This window comes from Manacus candei, unplaced genomic scaffold, assembly GCF_025592945.1.
Source record: "Manacus candei isolate 608988 ecotype Guabito, Panama unplaced genomic scaffold, ASM2559294v1 h1tg000060l, whole genome shotgun sequence".
NCBI lineage: Eukaryota > Metazoa > Chordata > Aves > Passeriformes > Pipridae > Manacus > Manacus candei.
The window spans coordinates 6063720-6084316 of record NW_026138108.1 but is presented as its reverse complement, the minus strand read 5'-3'; the positions used below and the strand labels follow the sequence as shown (position 1 = coordinate 6084316).

General features: G+C 40.2%; 1 protein-coding gene and 1 long non-coding RNA gene across 11 annotated transcripts in view; both read right to left on the bottom strand.

Moving 5' to 3' along the window:
- Window positions 1–845: 845 nt before the first annotated feature.
- Window positions 846–11997, bottom strand: LOC127478426 (uncharacterized). 2 transcript variants are annotated; one of them, XR_007907224.1, is made up of 5 exons: window positions 8559–11997; window positions 8173–8256; window positions 5397–5491; window positions 1178–1304; window positions 846–1048 (listed from the first exon to the last, which is right to left on the bottom strand). It is a non-coding gene; the product is annotated as an uncharacterized LOC127478426 (long non-coding RNA). The 2 variants fall into 2 exon arrangements; XR_007907223.1 differs by having other exon boundaries at window positions 846–1304.
- Window positions 11998–17135: 5138 nt separating this feature from the next.
- PTPN5 (protein tyrosine phosphatase non-receptor type 5) overlaps window positions 17136–20597 on the bottom strand; it is an 83038-nt gene continuing 79576 nt past the window's right edge. For all 9 annotated transcript variants that reach the window (XM_051804022.1, XM_051804025.1, XM_051804019.1 and 6 more), the window contains one exon: window positions 17136–19243. In XM_051804022.1, the coding sequence (XP_051659982.1) occupies window positions 19150–19243 (94 nt within the window). In that variant the 3' untranslated portion in view covers window positions 17136–19149. The remainder of the gene's footprint in view (window positions 19244–20597) is intronic.

Here is a 20597-nt window from a genome sequence, read left to right as displayed (position 1 = left end):
CTAAGCCTAATGTGAGATAATGCAAGTCTTCAAATAGGAGAAGAATCATAGCTTCAGGGTTTAAATTGGTTTTGTGTTGTCTTCTGATGTAAAGGACCCTGAATGCTTTCCCACCTGAGTAACTATTTAACCTCAAGGCTCTTGTCTGCTCTGTAGAATTCTCTGATTTTTTAGCCATACTGGCTTCCACTCTTGGCCAGGTTTTTTTTCTAAATTATGTGCAGCTACTGAGGCCCACTTAATTATCTATTACAGGATTCCATCAATAGTTTAAGCTATTTATTGATGGCATCTGACAGTCTTTTGTTTGTAAAATGCTTTAGTTACATAGCCATATAGAGAAAGAATGCTTTGTAACTAGCACAAAATGATATTTGCCCATAATAACTGCCCAGCAGTTCTGAGGCCACTATAATCCTTTGGAGTCTGTGATTTTGATCAGTTCAGAACTAAGCAACTTCCATGAATCCCTGAAGAGCTTTCTCTTCTTTTAAAAAGGTTGATGGGGGACAGAAGAGCATAGTAATATGCATGACAAATTATATTCTTTGTCATACATTAGGGCCTGTGGCAACCAATATGTCAGCATTAAGTATTAAAGCTATCTACACCTCAGAACACCTTCATCATGCTGATCTATGCTGTTTGTATATATTCAGTTGCCCCCAAGTGAGAATCTCTGACTGTGTCCTTGTTTTAATAGTTACATATTTTAAGTAAATAATACTACAGTTCCAGGCAATTAAAATTACATTTACAGCCAACAGTACCAAGGCCTTCCTTGGTCTTTAGTTGAGCTATTAATACAACACAGTCCATTGTATTGAGCTCACATTCCCTCACACTTCAGTCCTAAATGCACAGATCTAGACATTGCATACATGTTTAGGAAAACTAGGCATTTAACAGTGAAAGAAACATACTGATGGGAACCTTTGCAACCAGAGGTCTAGGGCATGCCAGGAAGTCCAGGGTCTGCAGGGTTCACAGCTATCACACAGAACTCGTTCTGTATCCTCCAGAAAATCATCCCCTTGGAATGTGGTACCTAGAGACACACATGTTGCAATTATACAACTCTCTAATCACTTATAAAAGTGTTCCCAAGTGGTCACTAATGTGATTTTTTTTTTATTGCTTTTGGACTGAGATAAACCAAGAAGAAATTTCAGCTCACAGACTGCTGGAGAAAAATATAAATTTTAAGGGTTCAGAAATCCACTTCACTAGGTCTACTTCACTTCTCCAGTGGTCTGCTCCATTTTTATCTCTCTCTTCCAAAGGAGGAGATGGAATTTTGATACCTATAAAAATAAGAAAAACGCATAATTTGCTTTCCACTAGATTAGGGTCCATGGTTTAGTCATTCATGCCAGGGAAAAATATCTTCATGTCTTGCTCCACTGACTACAGTGGGATTTTCCATGATGTAATGAACTCAACAGAGTGGCCAGGCCTTCCTCAATCTAAGCTTCAAGCAAGGTTAAAGTTCCTGACCTGGACTGAGGCCCAGCCTGTCCCTGAGCAGTGATGGGCAGCCCCGCCCAGGCAACTCCCCCCAGTCTGTACACTGAGCGTGATGGTCTGTGCTAAAACAATATCCTTTTGCCCAGTTCAGGTCAGCTGGCCTGGCCATGCTCCCTCCCAACTTCTTGTGCACCTGCTCACTGGCAGAGCATGGGAAACTCAAAAGTCCTTTAGTAAGAGAAAGCACTACTTAGCAACAACTAAATCATCAGTGTGCTGTCAACATCGTTCGCAAAATCCAAAACACAGCATTGTACTACCTACTAAGAAGAAAATTAACTCCATCCCAGCTGAAATCACAACAATAGTGTGACTGATTACAACTTAATTAATATGACATTCCAACATTTTGAATGTGAGAGAGGAAAGCATCCAAGAAGGAACCAAAACATTAACAGAAAAAGAAAAGCAATAGTCTTGTTAGTCAGATGCTGGTCCTGACAGGAACACTCCCATGTGTTAAACAAGCTGTGCTAAGCATGGATCATATGGTTTCTATCTGATGGATACAACAAAATCAGTCACTTATTTAATTCAGTTCTGGTCTAAGTCAGGAAAAAGCAGTCAAATCTAGGTAGGGAGAAATATAAAATATAGATTCTTGAAATTAGGCACCCAAATACATAGGTGTGACTTTCAGAGGTGCTGAGTGTTCTGGCCTCTCATTGTTGCTTGTGGGTAAAAAGCCCCTTAAGTAACTTTTATGAGACACCAGTCTCAGAGGATCTACACAGAAGAAAATCAGATTAGCACAGTACAATCAGAATTCATTGCCTCCAAGTTGTGTGTATAAATATATGTATGTACGTATAGCAAGGAGTCAAGGAGGGTAACTTGTATTTTTAGGTTTATTCATGGTCACAACATGAATAAAAAGTCTTTTTCTAAAGACTCTTTCTTTACCACCTGTTTCCCTTCATCATTTCAAATATCGAAACATTTTAATTCTTACACTTATTCTAAAAATGAGCTCTTTCTGTGATGCATTACAGAGCAGCTCAGAAATGCCTTCCCTAATCCATAGGAAGTTTGGACAAAACCGAAAAGCTTTAGGCGAAAGATGACATATATCCTTCAAGTTTGTGATTTTCTTTCTGAAATGTGTCAATAGGCCAGACTTACATCTTCTGTGATACCCTCTGGTCTAGGAGAAAGTGGACTACAAAACTCGTTTCATTGAAGATTCCAGTCCATAAAGCGAATATAGGAACAAGAGGTATCATAGAATAGTTTGGGTTGGGACTTTTAAAGGTCATCTAGTTCAGCCCCCCTGCAATAAGCAGGGACAGTTTCAATTAGATCAGGTATCTGAACTGTAGTTCAGATAAAGATAGTTCAGCAGTATTTTCTAACCCAGTTAGTTTTCCACAGAATGGTTTGGGATGGAAGGAACCTTAAAGATCACCCAGTTCCAACCGCTTTGCTATGGGCAGGGAAACCTTTCACTAGACTGGGTTGCTCAGGGTGCCATCCAACCTGGCCTTGAAAACTTCCAGGGATGGGGTATCCACAACTTCTCTGGGCAACCTGTTCCAGTGCCTCACCACCACCACGGGAAGGAATTTCTAACATCTAATCTAAACCTACCCTCATTCAGTTTGAAGTCATTCCTCCTTGTCCTGTCATGACATCCCTCTGCAGCCACAGTGGTTTGTTAGGTACTTCTTCACTTGCTTGTAAAGAAAATGGTCCCTCTTTCATTACAAAGTAATATGGAAAAATGATAAGGGTGTCCTGCACACAATAAAAACCCCAAATCCAACAGATTCCCAATACCTGAAGGGAGCCTACGAGAGAGATGGAGAGAGACTATTTACAAGGGCATGTAGTGACAGGACAAGGGGGAATGGCTTCCAACTGAAAGAGGGTGGGTTTAGATTAGATACTGGGAAGAAATTCTTTACTGTGAGGGTGGTGAGCCACTGGAACAGGTTGCCCAGAGAAATTGTGGATGCCCAATCCCTGGAAGTGTTCAAGTTCAGATTGGATGAGGCTCTGAGCAATCTGATCTAGTAAAAGGTTGGAACTGGATGATCTTTTAAGGTTCCTTCCAACCCAAGCCACTCTGATTGTAAAGATATTTGTCATTTTTTCTTTTACTTTTGTCACACAATGTGTATTTTTAGAAACTGCAATTCGCTGCTGAAAGTCATAAGAAGGCTTCCAAAAATAGTTTTGAATGCAGGAAAATCAACCCTTCCTATACCAAAGCTTTACTGTGGATAGATTTTTATGCAATGTAAGTATGATAAATATTCAGTGTTGCAGACACAGCACCCTTACTGCAGTTTGTCCCGCTGCCTTGATCCAGCAGGCAGGAAGAGGCTCATTGCCACTCCGAAAGCCCATCTGGCGCCATCTGCCTGCCAAGAGCTGAGCAATACGCACATTTATCTGTTTCTATTTATAATTTCAGAAAAGGTGTTTTTCTTGTTGCTCATGACAACAGCGTTTGAAGTAAAGGCTCAGCTCAAAATTCTTGATTACTGATTTATAAACATAGAATCTATGTTAGTGACTTAAAATCAACCAGTGCAACTGTTCAATTTTCTCTCCTCAGGGAACAAAGAAGCAGAAAGAGAGGTTTTGCTCATGCACACAGATAAGCCTGTAAAATGTTACTGGCCCGGGTAAGAAGACCTGAGGAAACATTGATTCTGTAGGTGTTTGTGTACACCTGGTTAAGAACAGTAAGGAGATGGGGTGGCTACCTCCATTGGCAACTGCCCCCATGGCTTTGAATGCCTACCTCCCTTTATGCTCCTTTCCCAGTTTGTCAGTGATGAATTCATGGATGGCTCCCTGCTTCACTATTCAAATCCTTTTCAAGCCTGTAATCTGACAAAAAGATCGAGGCAGGAAACAACCCACATTGCAACAAACATAATTTTCCAATCCTGTCCCTGAACCCTCTGATCAGAGTTCCCTGCTCTAAGATGTGTAAGTGGTCAGGATTTCTGATTCCTACTCTGGTAAAATGCTCTGTGATCTATGGACAAAATGAATTGACCATTACACGGATCTGTGCATCTGCCTAGATGAGCCTCATGGCATGTACCGAAGGGTGTGCTTCAGTATGCAGAGGATACATCTACTAATTACTCTGAAAATCAGAGACTAGAAGAGGGAGAAGGGTGGGTGGTGAAAAGCCAACCTTGTGGGAAAGAGTGAGAGCCTATAGGCTGAGAAAACGGGTTAGCAAATGTGAAAGCATCTCTGCAGGAGACTGTGGAGGAAAATTTTGAAAACGCCAAGATCCAAAGCCAAAACTTAGTAAGACTGAGAGTGGAGTAGACTGGGAAAGGTTAGATCTGTTCTTGTCTGATCTGTTCATCTCTTCATCCCTACTTAGAAGCTCTTTATCAGTACCAGGCCAAGTCCCACTAGGGTTTTGCAGCCTTTCATTACACTGATGATCCCATGGGCATTTTTACCTATTTGCCTTCTTGATCTATATTCCTTCCACCTTTGCATCATTCAGGACAACACAGAGCTTGTCAGGATCCCAATTAAGAGTATGAATGTCACACGCTTCATGGTTGAAAATGTCGTAGAATATCTCAAGTTGGAAGGGACCCATAAGGATCATCGAGTTCAATTCTCTGCTCATCACAAGACTACCCGAAACTAAATCATATGACTTAGCGTGGACCAGACTCTCCTTAAACTCTGACAGGTTTGGTATTGTGTCTCTGGAAAAAATCCCAGTGGAAGCTGTGCTGACAGCATGAAGCTAAGCTTTCCAACTTTTCTTACTGGTTTTTTTTAACAGCCTTGTGTATTTCTGTAAACCACAGACTTAAGTTTACAGCATCAATAATGCTACTGCAAAATTAATTCACAAAATAAATGTGATATTAAATATTTACCAGTCTTGTGTTTTGTTCCTTGTCCTCAGCAGACTGCAGTCAAATGTCCCATGGGTCACTTTGAAGAACCAGGATGAGAATACCTTGGAGAAACCCTGATTAAAATAAAAACATGATACACTTTACTAAGCTGGTTTAGGTGACAGGTGTAAGGACTTAAATGGAAGATTTACTGCTTTATGCTTCTACCACTTCATACAGCAAAGGGAAGTCCCTCATTATTACCTTCATACTACCAAGAAGAGGTACAGACTAGTGTCCTATTCTGTGTAAAACAATAAAAAGACTGCAGAGCAGCATAATTTTACATTAGTTTCCTATGTGTTACAGCAAAGCAGTACTGCTCCACTGCGGAGTTCACTGAACAACAGTGTAAAGACAGCTATTCCTCCTTCTCTTCTTCTCTTGAGTCATTCATGCTTACCTTCCACAGTTACACTGGAACTGCTCTACTGCCCATTAGGGTCATTGTCTTGCATATCCTATGGTCACTATGCAATGTCCTGAGTCACTCAGCTCAGCAGCATTAAAATAAACTCCTCTCTTCCCTTCTTGCCTCATGGTGTACTCAGCAGACCTCTCAATCACTTGTCCATTCTTCTTCTCCTTCAGGAAGGGAAAGGGATTGGCAAGAAAAAATGGCACATACCAGCAAGCACCTTATACATCAAAACAGGTGGTTTTGCCTTTGCAGGATATAATATGGTCTCCTGTGCAGGAGAGACACTAGGCCCGGGACTTTAAGTGTCAAAAGGAGGTCTTTTTGCTTGCCTGTCCACAGACAGGCTTTATGAGACTGTGGCTTTCAATTTTGTCAGCCCAAGCTCTGGGGTTTTGTGTTTTTGCTTTATGTATTTTGCAGCTCAGACCCTGCTATCTCACATTTGATCCACCCACTGTTCAAAGATGCTTATTTTGCATCACTTATGATCAATGAAGAGCAGAGCGTTCTGCACCAGATCTCCAGCATTAACATCTGAGTTCTTTAAAGTCATTGGACTGAACACCCTTAATTTTCACAGTGTGGGGCCATCCACTGTCAGTTGTGATAATTTCATACTAGAACTATTTCCCATTGAACTTCTAGGTGAAGCTTTACACTTTTTTTGCCAGGTGGATTTCAAGCACTGCTGTCTGTCTTTCAGTCACTTTCAGTAGTTCCAGTTCTGTCAGGAGTTCAGTGCTTACCTATTAAAATAACAAAAAGACAAACATTTATTCTGTTATTCAGTTCTTGATATCCAGATTTCTACACTAAACAGCAAGATGTCAGTGAAGCACTTTGGATCTCTTGAGTAGCAGCATAAATATCAATTCATTCCTCTAATTTCAGTGCAAATTTACCTAACTATAGCTCAAAATGCTCAGTAAAAGTTGCACAAAATCCTATAAAGCTGGTTACCAACAGACATACCACTTTCTGTTCAGTTCTTCTGTCTTAGCTCTGCTCTTTTTTCTCTCCTTTACTGTAGGTCTTTGTAAAGTAAAGGGTGTCAGACAAATGCAGATGACATTTGCAAGCACACCTGCAACCATATGACAGGTTGAAGGATGACTGCCATATACTGCTTTATCTGTCAAAAAAAGCTGCAGTGCCTGGCATAGGATTACTATTTGGTTAAGTGAGGTAATCAACCACACTACCAAACAGCCTGTGCCCAAGCCCTGCCTAGGGCTTAACCAAAAAGATAAGTATTATAGTTAAAAAATGGTACTTATGGTAAAGCTCATCTTTAGGAGATGGTCCTGCTGCAATGAAAGATAAGGTAGGTAGGCAGCATCACTTCTAATCAACATTGATTAAAAGCAAGTCTGCTGTATATAATGTGGTTGGTTTTCCTTCAAACAACAGAAACACTTTTGGCTGGTCATAGGAAGAACATGCAGATGAAAAGAGATCATTCTTATTATGCCCAGGCCTGTCCAGTCACTCCAAAGTGTTATAACTCCAAAGTGTTTGCTTGAGCAAAGTTCACTTTCACTAAAAGGACAGTGCTAAGGTGCATTTTATCATTCCCATCTTTTCCGCTAAAACTAGTCCAAATTCAGTAGTGACTCACAGCCCTGCCACACTGACGTCAGTGGAGAATTTGGCTTATTATGTGTAATAACTAGGTTTCAAACTGAAATCTGCTATCTCTTGAAAGGTGTTGTCATATGGGTGCTCTGTTAATTGTGGGTTGGTTTATGACTTGTACAAGTTAGATTTCTATTTGAGCCTAAAAAGACCAGTGAATCACAAATGTTGCAAAGACATGTAAGAAGAGAAAGTAAGTCAATTTGGCCTACCTATTTTGACCCTCAAATTTTGTCTGCAGATGTTAACATTGTACACAGAACCTGTGTACAGGATCTGAGAACAAACATTGTCTATCATTCTCTGCACAACAGTTTCCTGTCAACCACAGAGGACTGTAGGTGCCTGATCTGCCCCCTTCACAGTGGAGATGGAGAGCGTGTATTTCAAATCTATATGCTTCATATTATTTTTTCTCAGGGAATACAGAGAACACAAAGAATCTCCCCCATAATAAGCACAACTCTTGCACTCTTGGAAATACGTTCTTTTTGTGCAGTGGTCTCAGACAGCAAGAACCACAGAGTTCAAAGTCAGAAGGGGGTAGATTCTCCAGGGTGTAGACCCTGCTTCACCCCACCCTACTTGCAGCAAATGTGCCCTGCAAAGACTCTCCACTTCGTCTAACTTCAAAATTCTTACAAGCATGGTTGTTAATAACTGGTCTAGCAATAGCTAAGCCAGTCCTGTAGAGCTTACCTTTAGCCATGATCAAGGATACTGTGTAGATGGCATTGGTCACTACAGAACTGTAGTTATCTGTATCATCTCTGGAGAAACATTCTGACAGGAAAGAAAAACACAAACAGAGAAAGCAATACGCAAAACCTCCAGGTAGGCTGGGGTGCTAGGGAATGGATACGGCAAAGCTGTTAGTGAATTCCTCTTTTTATTTGTGTTTACATAAGTGGTTTTTTAATCACTAACAAAACTGACCTGTTGAAAATCCAGAATGTCTGAGAGCAGAAATTCTGGGACCAAATCCAATTCCCCCTCTTCCCTAAAGATTTTTCAGAGCCTTCCCAAAGCCTCAGAAACAGACAGAAGTCTTCCCACTCACAGTGATAGTATTTTGGATCAGATACCTTCTTGGCCTAAGGCAGCAGAAGGAAGCCATCCTTCTTCTCAGAGACATCCTTTTATTCTGATGCTCTGCACTGGAAGCAAGTATTCCTCCTGCACCGCATAAGGAATACAGAGACCAGAGGAGAGTTGATGGAAGTTGTTGGACTTAAAAGTCCAGAGTACTGTAGGAAAAGAAAAAGAGAGTTTGATCTGCCCTAGCTGGAAGATTTGTAAACAAAGGACTGGCTGAGAGAAGAGGTGAATTAGGGTGAACTAAGAATTAAGGAAAGAAGAGAGGAAGGGACAGAGAAAGGGAAGAAAAAGAACAGAAGAAGGACAGAATTTTTTCAGCCACAGGACAACACAAATCAAACAGGGCTGAACTGGGACATGTGCCCTGAGAAATATAATGAATTACTAAGATTTAGCATTGGTTTTGCCTGAATGGCACTTGAAGGGAAGACACTGACCTGTTGGAGCGAGTCCAGAGGAGGGCCACTAAGTTCATCAGAGGGACGGAGCACCTCTCCTGTGAAGAAAGTCTGAGAGAATTGGGATTGTTCAGCCTGGAAAAGACACGGCTTCAGGATGACCTAATTGCAGCAATCTCTACAATTCCAGTATCTGAAAGGAACTTACATGAAAGAGGGAGAAAGACTATTTACAAGGGCATGTAGTGACACTACAAGGGGGAATGGCTTCAAACTGAGAGTAGATTTAGATTAGAAAAGAATTCTTTACTGTGAGGGTGGTGAGACACTGGAACAACTTGCCCAGAGAAGCTGTGGCTGCCCCATCCCTGGAAATGTTTAAGGCCATGTTGGATAGGGCTCTAAGCAACGTGATCTAGTGAAAGGTGTTTCTGCCCACAGCAGGGGGATTGGAATTAAATGATTTTCAAGGTCCCTTCCAACCCAAACCATCCTATGACTCTATAACACACAAAATGCATCAGGCCTCACTACTCTAAGCACAAAACTATGTAACAAAAATAATGGTTCCTGCTCTGATGCTCTTTTTCTGCTCAGAAACACCACCCTATACACACACAGCAGTATTTGAAAGTGGCACTTCTGCAGTAGGCTGACTGTGAACAGGGACCTTTTTATTTTTGCTGAGGAATACTATAGTGCCTAAATTTTTCTTTTTTTATGGTTTTTAGTGTGGGAATAAAAAAATAAGCCTATGGCACAAGCTTCTTAAAAATACTGTCAAAAACATTCTGGATCCTTCTTCTATTGGTACCCACTCTCTCTACTCCATGTTACATTACGGTTTAGCTCGGAATATTGCTTTGTCTCCTAAAATTAAAGAAGAAACATTTAAATTAATGAATGAATGAGTGAAATGGAACAGGGGCCTGTTACCTACTTTCTCTGTTTGAGTTTATTTTAAATCATGTTTTCCTTTCCTGTCTGCTTTATAGAAGAGATTAGATTAACCTTGCTTTGTTTTACTTATTGTACTTCTTGCAACTTTACATCCATCACAGATACCACTCTGGAATGAAATTTTTTCATTAGCAGCTCTCTGCACACTGGCAGGAATGATTTGTGACTTTTTCTGATAACATACTACAAAAAATAAAGACTCATATGATCTTTCTGTCACTTTAGACAGTCACAGATCTGTCATATGGGAGAGATTATACATGATGGAAAAGCCTATTTACTTATGCATTAAAGGTCACATTCTTCCAGCCCCAGCCAAATAATTTGATCATGAGTTTTGCATAAATAAGAATTGCTGTATTTAGATCAATAAGGACAAGTTTTCAGCAGCTAAAATGAACATTCCTACTGATCTGACTGATCCATAAAAAATCTCTAAAAACAGTGAGGATGGAGATAAGTAACTGCAGTTTGTACCTGGTTTTGTTTACCACTCTTCTGTTACAGAGGATGACAGATTGTATTTCCTTGCATGAGATGAATGAATACATCTAAGAGCACCTGAAAATACAGTCAGTTATTGGCAAGTACTAGCTAAAGGTCTTTCCCCAGAAATAATTGTTACTCACCCTTGTGTGTTGTCAATGGACAAGGTTTTCCCACAAATTCAGGAATGCTTTCTCCAGCAAGCATCTCAAAGGAGCACGTCAGCATGCTGAAAGACTCCAGTAAGGTAGAAGACTTCCTAGAAACAACTTGTTTAGTTGGGGAAAAATTATGTTACTTAAGCAGAACAGTGAGGTACTGTTTGCAGGATTTATTTACCAGGAGTGGGAAAGAGTGGATACAATAAGAAGTCACAAAACATAAAGTTACACAGGGAACTGCTCATCACCTAAAACTTCTGAGAGAGAAAGCTTTGTGCAGTAGGAAGAGTGTCTGTAGGAGGCTGCTGATCAATTCCCTGCTCTTTTTTCCTGACTTTCTGCAGGATTTTGGGCAAGTAACTTGCTCTCTCTGTATCTATCTTGTCATCCACAGAATGAGAAAATTGGGCTGCCTTGCTGTGCAGGAATGCTGCAAGGTGCTTTGATGTTAGATGTCATTCAAGAAAGGCATCAAAACTGGATGTATCCTAAGTCCTATTAGAACTTACTCTGTTCTGCACAAGCTGCACTAAGCACTTCAGTGCTGCTCATGTCCTGTGTCTAGACAAATGCCCATAGTTTAAGACAAATCCTCTTTCTTGAAACTGTTTTGTTTCAGGAGGTTTCAAAGAGCTTCATTTTTCTATCAGAATGAATCCATTTAGTTTGTGTTTATATTAACTAGTTCTTGAGTTCAGGTAAAGCTATTTTTTTTCCAGTTAGACTGACCAGCAAGGAGTAGGCCCTGAATACACTCTGCTGGGGGAGGAACCACTGTATAAGAAAAATTGCCTATAATAGTAAGCAATGAACTTTTGTAAGCCTCCTCAGATTGCAAGATTTCCTATTTCTTGACGAGACTGGAACCAACTTCCAGAGCCTGAAAGGTTGCACTTGAAGGATATGACACTGTCTGTTACTGCTTATCACCAAGACTCAACTTGCACATACCTCGACTGTGTGCAAGAAAGAAAACAAAATGATAATGTAGATAGGCCTCTGGTCTCAGGAACGCAAGTCCACCCACGGGCATTCTGCAGAGAGATTAATTCACTCATCACGTAACAGTGTAGCCATCGCACAATTCACACGGCTGTAACATCAACATTAACAACATCAGCAGACGTGTGCCAGGAGAAGCAGATGTCAAGAAAACACCTGTCAGTACCACTGAAGTACACACAGCAAAGAAATGGTACAAGCAAGTTATAATTTTAGTTTTAGTTATGGAAAACAGAGTTGAACAAGCTTGACTAACTCTTTTGTAGGTAACTGAGTCTTCCATCCACCATACTTGTCACGGTCGTTTTACTCCTGGTTTTAAGTGTCTCAAGGAGCTATACTTCAGAGTGGTACTTTACAAGGTTCCTTTCTTGGAAAGATAAGGAAAGGAAAAGCAAAGCATATGTGAGTCTAAAGGCATTGAACTCACATAGCCCATTTCCACCCTGCCTGCCCACAGCCAGAGGACACAAAATATTACAACATTCTTGAAAATATCTGTTTATGTATATAATACATTCTTGAGAATATCTGTTTTACCTGTTTATCCCAGCTGCTAAGTTTCTGATCATTCATCCTCAGGGAAAGGAGCTTTCAAGACCCTTCTTGTGTCCCTCAGCTCACATGAAGTCCTGTAGATTGTCACATTCCTAGGAAGATTCCTGGATCCCTTTACACTGGACAAATATGGCTTTGTGTAGTACAAAATTTAAATACATACTGGCCTCTTGTGGGCTATGTTGTTACATCCTTCACAATGGCCTCAGCAGTTTGCCACTTTTGGAATAACAAGACAATAAAACTTCAAGCATGAGGCTAATAGGAATAAACCTTCTGTGGGTCAAAAGGATACCTTTTTATTTAAAAATGAACATTACCTCCTAGATTTTCTTGTGATTAATTTTGACACAATTTCTAAACTTTGTTCAAAAGCAGACTACTGAACAATTTACCAGTCTTGTTTTTCATGTTAAAATCAAAACATGTGGGTCCAGGTTTCAAACAGTTAAACATCCAAGAAATCCTGCTGTGGTGTTCAAGTCATTCCCCAATGCTCCTTTCACACCTCCAGGCTTTAGCTTTTTTTATTTTATAGCTGTACATGCAGCAATTTTTATCATTTCCAAGTCCAGCCAGTTCATTCAGTTACTGAAACAGAGATTAGGTGTTTTAGAAAATCAGTTCATAGTTTTAGATTACAGAGGTCATTTTTTAATTGGTTCTCTTCCATTCCTTAATAAGTCTGAGATTCTATCACCCTTCTTCCTATGGAGAAGGACTTCATTCCCAATGAGCAAGGTACTTTCTCCAGGAGGGAATGAATTACAGATCTCAGCCCATGTATTTAGATCTCTTTCACTTTACTAGTGTTAATCACAGCAGTGCTGACATAGTGCAGGTACAGGAGATTGTTTTTCATTTACACAGGCCTATCCATTCTGAAAGACACAAACCACATATCTTGTTTGCCACAAAGGCTCAAAAATATAGTGGCAATTAACTGCTTAACTGCCCACATTTGATTTCTTTTTGGAACAGAATGCTGTTATCTATTCCATATTTATGTTAAATTCATTTGAAAAGGGAGTCTAGTGCAGCAGGCACTTGGGTTATGCTTTGCAAAACACAGTAACTTATAAAACCAAAGAACATAAAAATCTAGCCAACTTCCATAGGCTGATGGGAATGATTACAGGGAACTCTGGAAAAAGCAATGGTCACCCCACCCTTCCACCCCCTCCAGGAATAAACCACCTTTTTCAGATGATTTTAAGGGGATTTATACTAGTCTACAAAAGAAAGAGGAAGCTGAAAAGTTTCACAAAAAACAAGGAAAAACATCCAGAGTTTGAAACATTGTCAACTTTTCCAGTGAGCAAAAAATACCACATATAGACAGCCAAAATAAACACATGCTGTAGTTCACAGGCTAAAGAAGGAATCCAGCAAGACAGACACGCTGCTCCCTTGCCTAGAAGCTTGTGTTCTTATTAACACAGACCAAATCAGAAGTGCGTGGAAATGGGATTGGTCATGTTGTACAGTGGATAAAGTATTATTAATTGCTTGTCTAATAAATGTATCGAGAAGTCAACCTGCATTTACCTCTTCAGTATTCTATTCAGCCAAAAGAGCCTGACTTAGATACAGAGAAACCTAGTATCTGGGCTGAAAGTCGTATTTTCCCCAACAAAAACAAAACACTGCCAACCCAGTTCACTTCCTCTCACCTATTCAAACTGACTCAAAAACCAGGCACTGCCCTTCTATGTTCACTTCACAGTGCTCGTGAATCCTCCTTCATGCATCTGTTCTTACACCAGCTACCGTGGCACGTTGAGCAGGTGTCTGCTTATGCACACACACCACTGTGGGGAAAAACCAATGCACATGAATGAGAAGATCTTTCAGTTTTGGCCACACTGCCACACACAGGCCTCCAAAAGGGGAGGAGTGACTCTGAATGATCTCTTCATTACCTTTGCATTGCTTGAGTGTTTGCTTTCTGTATTCCTCACAACAGCCTAAAGACCAAGAAGACAAGAGTGGATGTAGTGAAATTAATTGTATCTGCTTTTCCTTCTTTTGAGATAGAAGGAGTCAAAACTAATTTACAAGAGGAGGTTTCTGTTTTGTTTTATTAGTTTTGACTTTATTCCTGACAGTCTTCCTTGTGTCCATTTCAGAGGCAAGCAAGCTAAACATGCAAAGGAGAAAGAGCAAAAGGATCTATGCAGGATTTTTCCCCTCTGGTCCCTGGAGAGAAGTATTGCCTTTGCCTTTCCAAAGGAAAGCAGACATCTTGCAGCTGCTATTGGGACTAGGACAGTTAAGGTCAGACATAATAAGAGAACTTTGACTCAGTCAGATGCTACTGTTTCTCAAAGAAGAAACTCCTTTAGTAAGGTGCAAATAACTGCAGACTTCTGTCCCCAGAATTCTGGGATGACAAAGTAGGCAGAACAAGCTGAGCTCTCTGAAGACAGTCTAGCAAGACAGGCTCTCTCCAAGGGAAGAGATGATATCTGGAAAACACAGGCTATCAACATATTGGATTAAAACTAGTGCAATACAGTAGCACATTTAATTCTATTTTAAGCTTAAGCAGCAACAGGCAGATAAGAGATAAAGCAGCAACAGGGAACACTGAAGTTGAGTAGCATGGTCCAGCAGAGAGAAATGGTCAGGAATTGCAATACCTGAGTCCTCTGCCAGACTGTTTAAGCTTTATCTTCTCAAATGCTCTGAGCCATATTGCCAGCCCTGGTGCCAACACGGCTTTTAATTCTGAGTAAATAATTCAGTCTTTCTCTTCATTCAGCTTCGCTATCAACTGAGTAAACCTGACACTGCTGCCCTGCTGGGGACTATATGGCACACGAGCTTGGGCAGATCTGATTGTAACCCCTTCTGTGACTTTCACACCAGGCCAAGAGAATGTAGCATCTGCTGTGTTCAGGTGCTGGAGCCTGATCTGTGTCAGTGCTCAAAGGAGAGTGGACTTTTCTCTTTCCTTGCATGTAACCAAAGGAATTAACCTCTTTGAATATGTGAAATTCACTTTGAGACATTTGAAAATAACATTTGTGTTGCCTGGAGCATACAACTGCCTGTATCTTATGCACAAAGCTGCAAATGCTGCTTTCATTCACATATTTCTTCTGTGCTTTTGGATGGAGCATTTTTTTTCCTTGCAGGACTCCTGAGCTGCCCTACATTATCCTAAGTTGATAATCACTCTTGCAGACACAGCAAATGTACATCTACAGACTTGGCAGAAGAAACAAGGTTATTTCCCACATATCTCAGAAAAAGTGCTTTGCTTTTTCTCCATAGCAAATCTATAAAGCGCACTTCATGTCAAAAGTAGAGTGACATGGTTATGATTAACAAACTGTAGATTTATCATACCCCTTTGTTTAAACTGGCTTCCAGAGAAAGAACACATGAAAACATAATAGTTCAGGTCCACTTCTAAAACCTGCCAACTCACAACCAACAGACATACACTTTCTAAGGCCACCGATGCACAAGCTGCACGATTTCTCCACTGAAGAGACAGCAGGGAAGTGACAGGAAGCAAGGTCCTGTTTAGTGATGTCTTCATTCTCAAGCTCATTTTGCAACTGCAAATTCACAGGCTAAGATTTTTCAAAGTAGATTAATTACAGAGGAAAAGTCCAGAATAAACAGATACTTTTGAAAATCTTGCAAGGAATGCAGTTCTCTACTCTATATGACTGCTGGGTAGTTCACATTTCAGAATAATTTGACCAAGTCATCTTTATCTTGATCCTTCAGAGAGTGAAATGTACTTTATCTGGGGACAGGTCTTATGCTCAAGTGCATCTAAGTTTTTGTTTTTACATAACTCTGATATCTGCTGATCTCAGACTACCTACAAAAGCATGGAATGTGCCATTAGCCTGTTACCATGACAGAAGTATAAACAAGATAATAAAACTGCTTAAGTGTGATTACCAATGACCAAATGAACAGCAAAAAAGCAGGGCATTGAGCTGGGGTCTGCCCTGTTCACAAAGTGTGAAAAAGCTTATGAAACAGAAGACATCACAGTTGGTTCTAAATAAAACCATCTCAAGTTTGTTATATGCTTACCCACCTGCAGAGAGGAATTCAGTTCTCTGGGAAACAACTGCGTTGTAGGTATTAGTGCTGTAGTCTTCAGTTCACAGAGGCCTGGACAGTAAGCTGGAGAGGGTGGATGATGTATGCTTGGAATTTTCATTTAACAGAGAAAGAATGTCCAGTAAAAAGACAAGTCTAGCAAGAGACATAGCTTAGCTTAGTTCCTATTGTCAGCTCGGTTTCAAACATACTGATTACAGAAGCAGCAGCCCCACTCATCTCAAGTGCTTGTGCACGGCCAGAGCTCCTTTCTGCTAATCTTAAGCGCTTCTTAAGACTACCTCTGCTGTCAGAAGATATCAGAACAGCTGATAAAAGGTCCTTCAGACATCAAATTCTATTTAAAAAACAGTAAAGAAAAAAAAGAGACAGAAATACGTTAATTATAAAAAGGCCGAAGAGCAAATAGGAGGATTAGCTCCAAATCTGTTAGACAAAAATAACGTTTCAAGAGGCATTTGAATATTTTGATCCTGACAAGTGGTATGCTCTTGCCTGGTACAAGATGGCAGCAGTGCAACCCTCCTAACCAGACCGTGCAACTAGGCTGACATGTGCTTTGTAGCAGTGACTTGATGCAAAACAGCCCAATTTTATCAATTAACACTCTCTCGGGGCATTCCACATGTGTAGAATGGGAGTGGACATCAGGCTGGATTTCCTTCATCAGTATAAATTGTTCGCTTCTACTCAAGTCAGTGAAGCACTGCCAACTAACACCTGCTGAGGATGTGCACAAGGATCTCAAGGTCAGTATCTTAGAGCCCTTTATACCTCATTTGCCATAAAGCTATTCTCCTCTAGAAAGTCTCCTTGTGCAGGAGGCAACTTACACATTGAACTTAGCTCCTATATGCACACTCCTATAAATCATCCACAAATATTCTTTAGCAGATGCACAGGAAGCTGATGACAGAGCAAGTAATTTTATTCATTGAGCCAGTTTTGACACTGAAGGGCACTGAACAGCTGAAAACATTTATAAGGAGTTCCACTTACAATGTTATTTAGAACATCAGCGGTGATTTTGTTATTTCTAAGGAGCGCTTAGATGGAACAGTGTTACCCCCTTTAAAGAAATCAGTAGCAGTGGGGAGAATATAGCTATCAAGATTTACATAAAACTAACAGTCATGTTATGCTCAAAAGCTTAAGTTTATTGCTCTATTTAATGACTACCACCAGTATTTTAAAAAAGAATGCCAGTTCTTCCTGCTAGCTTCTCACTGAAGGAAATATTTTAAATACAGCAATAAAATCAAGAGGTTTAAAGATAACACATTTTGCCACACGTTCATGCAAACCCTGCAGACAGGATTTTTACAGGTTCATGGATACAGAATAAACACAAAGATGTGTACTGAAACAATGGGAAACTTTCCCCACAGTGAAGAAGTTGTAGGCATAACATTTCGGGCCCTACCCTGCACCTGCTGACGTCAATGGCAAAACATCAGTGGGAGCAGGATCAGCCCTTATTGTTCTGAAAGCTGCTTTACCTTCTCCTGATTAGGAAGTGCAGTAAATTCGCAGAATCTCCTGCACTAATATGAGCAGTGGGTTTTGGTTATTGTTACAATAAAGAGAAGCAAAAATATTTTTAGTAGGTCATTACAGCTTCTATTCATAAAACACTCATCTTTCATGTCAAGGATCCTGCATACCTCCATTTTTCTCTGCTCTTAATGAAGCACTTAAACATGTGCTTACCTGTAAGCATTAAACACAAAATACAGTCTTCACAGCCTGATTGAGTTCTAAAATGAAAAACCTGGGCAGCAGGCTGCATTACTGAAAAGGAAACACTGCTGCCTGGACTAGTGGTTAGAAAGGGCTAATGATTGTCTAAATTTGGTTTGAAGGCAAATTTATCAAAAAGCAGCCAACAAGTTCAGACTGATTTTTTTTTAAAGGTGCCTATAGAATTTGCATTAATTTTAATAAGCACTGGGCACCTGGTCACCTTCAAAGCTTTGAAAGAAGTTTAAATTCATAGATTACAAGTGATTTTATTATTACATTTTTAATAAATACGAACTCACAAAATTCCTCACCTGATTCTGAATCCCAGATTTCAGGGGAAATTGTATTCAGATTGTGGTCTGACAGTGTAAAAATAGAAACTATTTGTAAAAATCAAATCTGTTTGCCAGATGACTGAAATGCCAAAATATTGACAAAGAAAAGGTAAAGCGTGAAGAATTTATGTTCAGATTTATTTCTACTATTTGTCTCATATTCAGCCAACTGTCATGGTACTGGGGTACAGTGCTGGTAAGAATTCAAGGTAAGAATTTGACTCGCATAATTGAAATATTTTTTCCCCTTTAGTACTGATAACACTGGTGGTGGACTGCTTTAGAAAAAATAAACAAGCAAACATGATGTGTGAAACATCATTTCAATGTGAATCTACTTGAATCTTTCAATGCAGAGGCTCAGAAAGTTTACGATATACACAGTATTCGGTAATTTTATATGTAAAAACAATCAGAAAGAGGCAAAAAGTTACTTTCAAGCTTAGTCAACATACGGCACATTTCAGCATGACAATTTGAAAAGTTTCACACTGTATTTGGATATATTAGCAATGATCTTTTAAAAAGTAGCAAACTGAAGACAGTGGATTTTTTTCTGATTTTTTTTCTTGCTTTTGTAACAAATGAAGCTACTATTCTTATTTACAGTATAAATAAGCCTTTTTTGGTGAAGATTATGTCCTGTCACATAGTTTAAGACAAGGTGTACCTCAGCTCTTAAATGTCAATGCAAACAAGAGCATAAAAGCAATATCAAAGTAAAATAATATATCTTTCCAGCTAAGACAGCCAGGTTACCGTGTGTCTCGTATCAGATCTGAAATATATCTGAATGCAGTCAAAAGTTCTCTTGGCTTTAGCCTTTAGGAATATAATGGATACTTATTCTTCTGCTGTTCTCGAAAGCTGTTTTCCGTACAAGCTCATGACATGATGGACAAATTGATACTGTTCACAAGTCTGGATCATTCCTCCCCTGAAAAGGAAAGAAAAAAAGGGGAGGGAAATAGCAGTCCTATTACATGCAAGCACACGAGGAAATAGCACAGCTAACATAAAGCTTGTGCACCAAACCAAAGGTCTATTCCAACGCTTCCTGAAATGAGTGAGGAGTGCCCCTTGATTGCAACCAGCTTGCAGTCTGACCTGGAGCTCCATTTTAAAAGCCTCTGTTAAGCTAGGACACAAGGCAGTGAGAACAGGAATGGGCTTTATGTTCATTTTCCTTGTCAGAGGCCTTCATCCCATAAGGCAACATCATCGTCATTTACCTGAGCACCTGTACTCCAATAACCACTTTAAACACTGTGAAAAGCAATCCCCATCCGAAAGCTCTAGAGAGATAGATGGGAGCAGGGGAAATAAAGAGGGGAAGTAGCTTATCCAAGACTTCACAGTTGTACTAGGGACTGAATTTGGGACTATAGAGAGCTAGGCCAGGTCAGCCCAGCCCAGACAACTGATACAAATTTCTCATTCTGCAATAAGGATTCTTCCCTCTGTGCCATCCCACATCATGTTTTTGGCAAGTTCACCAGGGAGCCCTAGGGATGGCTAGCAGGATTTTGGAACAGACAATGTAACTTTAGAAAAGTTACTCAGATTTGTAGCTGAGTTGACTGTTGGTGCACACCTTGATAGTAAAAGACTCCCAGTACAGTAATCTATTTTGGTTCAGCTTGTTTTTCAGCTTTTACTGTTCTCTTTAAAACTGCAAACCTGAAAGGAAGTGCAAGCAGAAGCAAAAACAGTTTGATTTTCCATGTATCATTAAACTGTGTGTTTCTGCAAGTAGCGTATTAAGCAACACATGGGCACTACAGGGGGAGAAAGAAATGAACAAAAATAATCAGGATGAAGTTGTTAATTTTAAGCAGATTTAATAAACATTTAAAATTCTGCCAAGAATACCCCATCAAAGGTGATATGACCTCTTGGTAATGCATTAGAAAAGAATTGAAACCCATGGTTCAAACTCACAAAAAGTGTATGCAGAATTGTGCCAGCACTGGTGCTGTAGCACAGATCCTGGGGGCACTGTGCCAAAAGGAGGCTGAAATGACCAGTGGGGTTGAGCAACATGGGAACCTGTGGGTGAGCAGAGCCAACCACACCGTGTCAGTCTGAGGAAGTGCCTAAGTGGTGCATTCCCTTAGAAACCTTCACCAGAGGAAATTAATGAAAGTTCCTTCCTCTGAGCCAAATGGATAGCAGACACTCTCCTCGGGAACTGCCTTTTCTATGGGGTCCAGCTTCACAATTATGGGTCACACAGTAACCATAGAAGTAAGGGGGAGCTGAGTGGGCAAGACAACATTCTCCTCCAGCCT